General features: G+C 45.0%; 1 protein-coding gene across 1 annotated transcript; it reads left to right on the top strand.

The window, feature by feature from the left end:
- Window positions 1–245: 245 nt before the first annotated feature.
- On the top strand, window positions 246–8849 carry LOC112230409 (cysteine-rich protein 2-binding protein-like). The gene is made up of 11 exons (XM_042310796.1): window positions 246–481; window positions 1265–1550; window positions 1935–2056; window positions 2352–2473; window positions 2720–2901; window positions 3942–4367; window positions 4676–5277; window positions 5535–5668; window positions 6163–6338; window positions 7228–7418; window positions 8290–8849. The coding sequence occupies exons 2-11, from the start codon at window positions 1292–1294 to the stop codon at window positions 8461–8463; spliced, it is 2388 nt and encodes a 795-aa protein (XP_042166730.1). The 5' UTR covers window positions 246–481; window positions 1265–1291; the 3' UTR covers window positions 8464–8849.
- Window positions 8850–9058: the final 209 nt, after the last annotated feature.

Raw genomic sequence — 9058 nt, 5'->3', positions numbered from 1 at the left:
GTGCTTCCTGCTTTAGTTTTTGCTTGTAAGCAGGAATCAGGAGGATGGAATTGTAGTCAGATTTGCCAAATGGAGGGCGAGGGAGAGCTTTGTTTGCATCTAATTTAGCCACTTATATTTTAGACTTTAAACACGTTTTGTATGTTTTACTTCGTGTTTTATGTCCAGAATATTTGCAAATTATTATTACTACTATGAATTTGATAATTGTTTACATCGATTAGTTATACTGTCTCCAGAGTCGGTACCCTGCTCGGTACTCTACTCCACAGCCTAAACTCATCGACACATTTTTGAGATGTCCTGTGCTGTGCTAACGTTATCCAACTCCTAGTTTAGCAATTTCCTGTGTCACCAAACTACATGCAATACTAGATAGCTAGCTATGTATACAACCACTAAAGTTGTACTAGGCGTTTCTGAGATACTTACGGTGAGCACCGTTGCAGGAGTGCATCTCAAGCAAAACTGGGACCAAGAGGTAAACAATTAGCTCGCCTGCGGACCAGCTCAATGACTGTATGCTTCAATTCCCAGATAACGTTAGCGATCTAGCCATGTGTCTTAGTAGGGTACAGTGTTTCCCATGCAAAAGTCCGTTGCAACTTAGCTAGCTACATTGAGAAAGTTGTCGGAAGAAACATGACCTTTTGCTTAGCCTCTGCATGCTTTTCTGCTAGCAGACAGCTAACGGTAGCTAGCTAGCCACAGCACATCTAGCCATAATTTTAGACAGAGTAGAGAGAATCTTCGAGTGCTCGAGAAACGAATTCTGACCAAGGAGCTCAAGGCAGAGCACGACAGGAGAGAAGCAGGGCAGTAGGGCTCCGACCAACCACAGGCATAACAACAACTACTTTGACAACAGCCTTCACAATTGTTATGTAGCGATATGTAGTGTAGCTATGGCTAATGTTCGTGTTAGAATATTGATAAAGCGATGTAGTACACCATAGTTTTCTTTCAAACTGGACTGGGCTGTCTTTGTGCAAATGAGCACCCATGCCTTTTACAATAGACATATTTGTAGATTCTTTGGCCAATGATTTATCAATTACAGGTTTGGAGGAAAAGTAAACTAGCTGACACTGCAGAAGTCATTGCCACCCTTCTGGATAGCTATTGATTGTCACTGGTTTTGAAATACATGTAGGTCTATGCGTAGCATGCAGTTAGTTCCCTAAAGGTAGGCTATACATAGTGTTTAGTTAGGTAATAGGTAATGTTATGTCCTTACACAATTATGACTCTTGACTCTGCACAGGATTAGAGTGTCTGACTCCACCTGGTGATGATGGAAAACGGTGGTGAGCAGAGGGGCCAAGTGGAAGATGAGGCCATGTGCACCACTGCCTCGGAGGGGCTGGAGGAGGGTGAGGTGGAGGGTGAGACGCTGCTCATCGTGGAGTCGGAAGACCAAGGCTCGGTGGATCTCTCGCACGACCAGAGCGGTGACTCGCTCAACAGTGATCTGGGGGAGGACGCCGAGGGTGGCTGGAACGAGGACATGGCCTTCTACTGCGACAAGTGCCACAAGTGGATCCCCATCGGTGAGAGGAAGGCCAGGCAGCCCCTGGGGGTGCACCAAAAGCAGGGAGGGAGATTGACCTCTCCCTGTGACGGGGCGTCGTTCTTTCTCAATATCACATAACAATAGCAAATCACAACGATTTGGACAGAGTATATTTTGCGCAGTTATTTCCTCAGTAATTTCAGTGGGGTTGGCCTATAGAGAAAAGCAGCAGCCCATTTTAAAATCTATGCTCCATAGATTTTAAAATGGGCTGCTGCTTTTCTCTATAAATTCGCACAAGTCAATATTTGGATGTCGTGTCCTGTTGCACCGTACATGCTTTTAAAATAAAGAATGAGAATGAAATGAACAGAATGCCTTGTCTCTTAGCGGTCTTTTTATTCTCATCCCCACCATTCAGCTCAGCTGCACGGAGAGCAACCCAGCTACCTGAAAGGAGACAACTTCTTTAAGTTCACCTGCTATGACTGTACAGAAGATGTCAAGGAGACCTTTGAGAGGATGAGACTCACCTGGCAACAGGTATATGTGCCACAATGTTTACAATAAAGAACTGATTTGTAGTGCAGCTTACATAAGATAATAAGAACATGAACAGGGTCAAAAGAGGAACGCCTTAATAAAAACGTATGGGGCAAGATCCTTATCTACAGTATGAACAAGTATAAAATAGCAAAGTATGGTATATTGCTGTAGACTTTATTTCAGTGATTATATTTGTTCTGGGCAACAGCACTCTGAAATGAGTACTGAACGAATGTCATATTTAATTTTCCTGGTTTCATTGCAGTTAGGTGTGTTTTCTGTTTTATTTCAGGTGGTTATGTTGGCCATGTACAACCTTTCTTTGGAGGGCACAGGGCGTCAAGGCTACTTTAGATGGAAAGAGGACATCTGTGCCTTTATTGGGAGACACTGGACCTTCCTACTGGGCACCAGGTTAGAAAGAGAACAACATTCATTTGGTTGTCAGTTGGTAAGGTTTTTGATAAGTTTGCATACAACCCTAAACATTTTAAACAGAAAACCTGATAATCGTTCAGTCAATTATCAGAATATCAAGAGCGGACAGATTTGGAACTTGACCCAACCTATGTGCAAAGAAGAGCTGTGTTTTAATGATTCTTTTTAAGTCTAGTATTTTGAAAACGGTTAGTGTTTTTTACTTCTCACCTTCACCTGCAGAAAGAAGACTTCCACATGGTGGAGCACGGTGGCGGGCTGTTTGTCGGTGGGGAGCCCCACGTTCTTCCGCTCAGGGGCCCAGGAGTTTGGCGAGCCGGGCTGGTGGAAGCTGGTCCAGAACCGTCCACCCACCCTGCGCCCAGATGGAGACAAGTCCTCGGTGGCCTCCCTAAAATCTAAAGGTGAACTGCAGAACACTCATAAATAACCTTAAGTTTTCGCATTTTCAGACACAACCAAAGGAATATTTTGTGATAAAGAAATTATAATAACGTCAGTGTGTTAAATAGACTTATTTAGGAAAAGTCAAGGGAGGATATGACTTTAAAAATGACAGGGATAAATTCACACTTCTTTTGTTAGAGGTAGTTAACCCTAAACAGTTTGCAGAATTGTGCAAAATCTGTTGTGTGAATCAATTATATGTTTTTGAGGAATAACCAGCTACTGTTGTATAAAATTAATTCACCCCTCCAGGCGACTGTACATGCATCAAATCAAAATCAAATTAAATTTATTTATATAGCCCTTCATACATCAGCTGATATCTCAAAGTGCTGTACAGAAACCCAGCCTAAAACCCCAAACAGCAAGCAATGCAGGTGTAGAAGCACGGTGGCTAGGAAAAACTCCCTAGAAAGGCCAAAACCTAGGAAGAAACCTAGAGAGGAACCAGGCTATGTGGGGTGGCCAGTCCTCTTCTGGCTGTGCTGGGTGGAGATTATAACAGAACATGGCCAAGATGTTCAAATGTTCATAAATGACCAGTATGGTCGTATAATAATAAGGCAGAACAGTTGAAACTGGAGCAGCAGCACGGTCAGGTGGACTGGGGACAGCAAGGAGTCATCATGCCAGGTAGTCCTGGGGCGTGGTCCTAGGGCTCAGGTCCTCCGAGAGAGAGAAAGAAAGAGAGAATTAGAGAGAGCATATGTGGGGTGGCCAGTCCTCTTCTGGCTGTGCCGGGTGGAGATTATAACAGAACATGGCCAAGATGTTCAAATGTTCATAAATGACCAGCATGGTCGTATAATAATAAGGCAGAACAGTTGAAACTGGAGCAGCAGCACGGTCAGGTGGACTGGGGACAGCAAGGAGTCATCATGTCAGGTAGTCCTGGGGCATGGTCCTGGGGCATGGTCACATGCATGTGTTTTTGATTGAGCATTTAGAGCCCTTTTTGTTTAACAATTTGCTTAGCTGGCGTTTGTTACTTTCTCAGCTGCCTCCAAGCCAACCCTGGACCCCATCATCACGGTGGAAGGCTTACGGAAGCGCGTGGGCCGGAATCCGGTGGAAAGCGCCATGCAGCTGAAAGAAAAGCGCTCACGCACCCACGAGGCTAAGGACATCCGGCGGGCGCAGAAGGAGGCGGCGGGGTACATGGATCACAGCGCCTCCTCCACGGCTGTCAAGTTCAGCGGCCGTGGTGGCGGGCGGAGACCCGACTTGGTCCTGGAGAAAGGCGAGGTGGTGGACTTCTCCTCAATGAGCTCATCGGACCGAACGCCACTCACCAGCCCCTCGCCGTCGCCCTCTCCGGACTTCTCTGCACCCGGCACCCCCGCCTCCCACTCAGCCACGCCCAGCCTGCTGTCGGAGGCTGACCTCATCCCTGACGTCATGCCACCGATGGCGCTCTTTCACGGTAAGAAGTTGGGGTCCCCTTGATCTTGGAGTTTTTAGTCTCGATAGAAAAGGCAAGATGAGAAATGGTGTCTGATAGCATTTAATGCCACAATGAACGTCAACAAAAAACGTCAACAATGAAGAAATATTCCAAGGTGCATTCCATGCCACTATCAATTGATTTCTATGATATACAGTATCTGTCTGTAGTGCTATAGGAATGAAATACTCAAAAGTGGTATTTAGTTAGTTGAAATTATCAGTGAATGGCTGGAAATTTCACAGACTGTATCGTTAATATTTCCCCTTTATGATTTGAAACTAAAGATGACGAGGAGCTGGACGGCGAAGGCGTCATCGATCCCGGCATCGAGTACATCCCCTCACCCAGTATGTCCTTGGGCACTGGCGACCTTGTCGTTCGCAAGAAGCTGCGGCTTGGGGTGGCAGGGGCGCACATCAAGCAGGAAGCAGAGAGTGACGACGAGGAGGGCCGCGGCCGGGATGATGAAGACGACGAGAGGCGGGGGCGCGGCGAAGGCCAATCCAATGTGGTCAGGGGGGGGCGGGGTGGTGGGGAGAGGAGGAGGGGGGCCTTAACAGAGAAGGGGAAGGGTTCCCCCCCTTCAGAGCCCCAGTTTTCCCCCCTCAGCCTGTATGAGGAGCGTGTGCTGCTGCGGCGCCTGGAGGCTTGTCCGCAAGCGTTGGCGGTGACTGCGCAGGCCAAGCGGCTGCACAGGAAGCTACTGGTGAGGAAGGCCAAGCGCCAGAGAGGGCTCCCCCTGCTGGACATCGACCAGGTGGTCAGCGCCACCCTCAGTCTGGTGGGAGGGTTGTACGGGTCCCAGGAGGGTGGACAGGGCCGCTACGAGGGCTCGGGGAAGTACCGCACCACCAGCCAGGACCTCCGAATCCTCGACCGCTTCCAGGTACACCTTCACTACCACAAGTACAGATGTCAAATTTGTGCACAGATCGCGCACACATACACAAATGTATGCACTCTGTACTGTTGGTCGCTTTGGATAAAAACTCTGCTATGAGACATTTATGATTAAATTCCGCTTTGTTATGAGTGGTCACGAACGAGAGGAATGGTTTGAATATTTCCAAACACATTACATCACATGCGTGATACGTCTTTTGCTTAAATCACACGTCTATGGAATGCATTTGATCCCTTTAGACAACGGTGTCCAGCAGAAGAGGGTACCACCAGCCCACAGTGTCCTTCTGGCACCGCCTTATGGGCTCCGACGCCAGCGTAGACCAAGGCATCAAGAGCCCGTACACCTCCCGCACCCTCAAACCCTTCATAAGGTATGCCACACGCCCTTACCTCCTTCATGAGGCACACCACATGCAGCCTTTATACCCCTAATATGGTAAGAGACATTCGTGACCAACTGACCTATGACATTAACCTGTAATTAAACTCTGATACTCAAGGTGAGGTATAACAATCACAGCATGGAAGGAATCAATATTATTGTGGCTCAATTCATGCCATTTTTATCTGTTACCCTATGTAGTATGTAGCCCTCCTGAACGTGGCCTATATCTTTGTTACATTCAGATTGAAATAAATTGTGAAGAATAGTCATTCCTCTCTGACACATAAATTAAGAAATCATGTTGGCTCTTTTCATGGCATTTATTTTCTCTCTCATCTCCTTGGTTATATTCACTAGACACCAAATCGGGGAAAAAATGGACTGAAACAGAGAGTGACTATTTGAACTTCTCCAATAAGAAACTCTCGTTTTGGTTGCAAAACGTTTTGCTATGGTGTGCACTAATGAATCCATCACCAGGAGGGACTATGAGAACAAGCCTATGAAGCTGAAGCTGTTGGCGGAGATCCGTGCCTACCCCCACAGGAAGGACCCCTGCTGGGTCACCAAGCCAGAGGCCCCCATCGACTACTGTTACGTCAGGCCCAACCACATCCCCTCTGTTAACTCCATGTGCCACGACATCTTCTGGCCAGGTCAAATCAAATCAAATTTATTTGTCACATACACATGGTTAGCAGATGTTAATGCGAGTGTAGTGAAATGCTTGTGCTTCTAGTTCCGACAATGCAGTAATAACCAACGAGTAATCTAACCTAACAATTACAAAACTACTACCTTATACACACAAGTGTAAAGGGATAAAGAATATGTACATAAAGATATATGAATGAGTGATGGTACAGAATGGCATAGGCAAGATGCAGTAGATGGTATCGAGTACAGTATATACATATGAGATGAGTAATGTAGGGTATGTAAACAAAGTTGCATAGTTTAAAGTGGCTAGTGATACATGTATTACATAAAGATACAGTAGATGATATAGAGTACAGTATATACATATGAGATGAGTAATGTAGGGTATGTAAACATTATATTAAGTAGCATTGTTTAAAGTGGCTAGTGATATATTTTACATCAATTCCCATTATTAAAGTGGCTGGAGTTGAGTCAGTGTGTTGGCAGAAGCCACTCAATGTTAGTGGTGGCTGTTTTTCAGTCTCTCGGTCCCTGCTTTGATGCACCTGTACTGACCTCGCCTTCTGGATGATAGGAGACTGAACAGGCCCATACTATCACATTTTTATTTTTATTGATCATTTTTTATATGTAAGACTGGGAACGTAAAAGGGACATTTAAGATGTTCCAGAACTCAAAAGTATGCTAGTGTCGAGTTATATTCCAGGCCATCCGTTGCGTAGATCCAGCTATATGCCTCAATTCCAAATGAATGGAAAAGATGAGCACCATCTAATTTCCTGATGTTAGTCAGTGCTTATCTTTTCCATTCATTTGGGGTTGAGGCATATTTCCCTCAGTTTTAGATTGATGGCTGATTTTCTCTCTGGCTCTCCTATCAGGTGTGGATCTCTCTGAGTGTCTCCAGTACCCAGACTTCAGCGTAGTGGTCCTTTATAAGAAGGTGTTGATCGGCTTTGGGTTCATGGTGCCGGATGTGAAGTACAACGAGGCCTACATCTCCTTCCTGCTGGTGCATCCCGAGTGGAGGAGGGCTGGGATCGCTACATTCATGATCTACCATCTCATTCAGGTATGGTAACAAAATCATAATAATGATTATAAAAACAACAATACTACAGTTTCAAGCAGCAATGAAAGGGGCACTATACTAGTGTCTGCATAAAGTGGTTAAGTGCAGCTTTAATAGTCTCTAAGCCACATTGTATAGAGCCATATTGCCATCATACACGTCATTGTAAGACACTGAGTGTACAAAACATTAGGAACCCCTGCACTTTCTATGACAGACTGACCAGTTGAAAGCTATGATCCCTTAAAGGATGTCACCTGTTAAATCTACTTCAATCAGTGTAGATGAAGAGGAGACAGGTTAAGGAATCATTTAAGCCTTGAGACAATTACGACATTGATTGTGTATGTGTGCCATTCAGAGGGTGAATGGGCAAGACAAAAAATGTAAGTGCCTTTGAACGGGGTATGGTAGTAGGTGCCAGGCGCACCGATTTGAGTCTGTCAAGAACTGCAATGCTGCTGGGGTTTTCACACTCAACAGTTACCCATGTGTGTGTCAAGGATGGTCCACCACCCGAAGGACATACAGGCAACATGACACAACATTAAACCATTGAAGTCGACATGGGCCAGCATCCCTGTGGAACACTTTCAACACCTCGAAGAGTTCATGCCCTGACAAATTGAGGTTGTTCTGAGGGCAAAAGGGGGTGCAACTCAATATTAGGAAGGTGTTTTGTACACTGTGTAAAGTCACTGTACTGGTGGTTAGTGCTTTTTAGACCAGGGACTAACTTGACCCTACGGCTACATTAGAATTAGTCGAGTCAGCTAGAAATAAATAACCATGAAAGTCACTTAAATTGTTTGGATCGATCTACAACAGCACAGGTTAAGTGGTTGAAAGCAATGTTCTCTTTCCCCCACAGACCTGCATGGGAAAAGACGTCACTTTACACGTCTCGGCCAGTAACCCCGCCATGCTCCTATACCAGAAGTTTGGCTTCAAGACTGAGGAGTACATATTGGACTTTTACGACAAATACTACCCGCTGGACAGCAAGGAGTGCCGACACGCCTTCTTCCTGCGGCTACGGCGGTGAGACAGGCCATAGAAATATAATTACTAGAATGGACATTCCCATGTAAGTTAACGTTCCATTGGTGAACTGGTATCCATATTGAGTGTACTAGTCAAATTGTCGTTGTCTGTGGAGCTTTGTCTGTTGTAGTGTTTATATTTCTATACAGGCAACCAGTCAGAAGGAGGAAAAAATACATCTGGAAATGCCTGTGCTATTCAGTGTATCCATTTTGTTACACCGTTTCTTTGTGGTCATTATATTTGTGAGAACCTATGGTGAGGTAGGTGTATTTTTGTTGATCCACAAAAGAGACTGAAGGACGGTATTTTGTAATTTTGTACACTTGCATTTCTGAATAATTCTGCAGTCCAAATGGCAATTATATAAAGAAAAAAAATCACTCACATTGCAAATTCTGTCTTCTTTTGCTTGCTGGAATATAATGTACAGTGACAAATTCTTTGTTGTTTTGGTTCTGTACTCCAGCACTTTGGATTTAAAATGATACAATGACTGAGGTTAAAGTGTAGACTGTCAGCTTTAATTTGAGGGTATTGTCATCCATATTGGGTGAACCGTGTAGAAATTACAGTACAAATTTTACTCCATAATA

The sequence above is a fragment of the Oncorhynchus tshawytscha genome, linkage group LG32 (assembly GCF_018296145.1).
Source record: "Oncorhynchus tshawytscha isolate Ot180627B linkage group LG32, Otsh_v2.0, whole genome shotgun sequence".
Classification (NCBI taxonomy): domain Eukaryota; kingdom Metazoa; phylum Chordata; class Actinopteri; order Salmoniformes; family Salmonidae; genus Oncorhynchus; species Oncorhynchus tshawytscha.
This window is presented reverse-complemented; position numbering and strand designations above follow the sequence as displayed.

Bases quoted from the DNA above. Each gene is read 5' to 3' on its own strand.
- LOC112230409 (XM_042310796.1), top strand. From the start codon at position 1,292: ATGATGGAAAACGGTGGTGAGCAGAGGGGCCAAGTGGAAGATGAGGCC. The intron at 1,551-1,934 runs GTGAGAGGAAGG...CCCACCATTCAG, and splicing joins CCACAAGTGGATCCCCATCG to CTCAGCTGCACGGAGAGCAA. The intron at 2,474-2,719 runs GTTAGAAAGAGA...CTTCACCTGCAG, and splicing joins ACCTTCCTACTGGGCACCAG to AAAGAAGACTTCCACATGGT.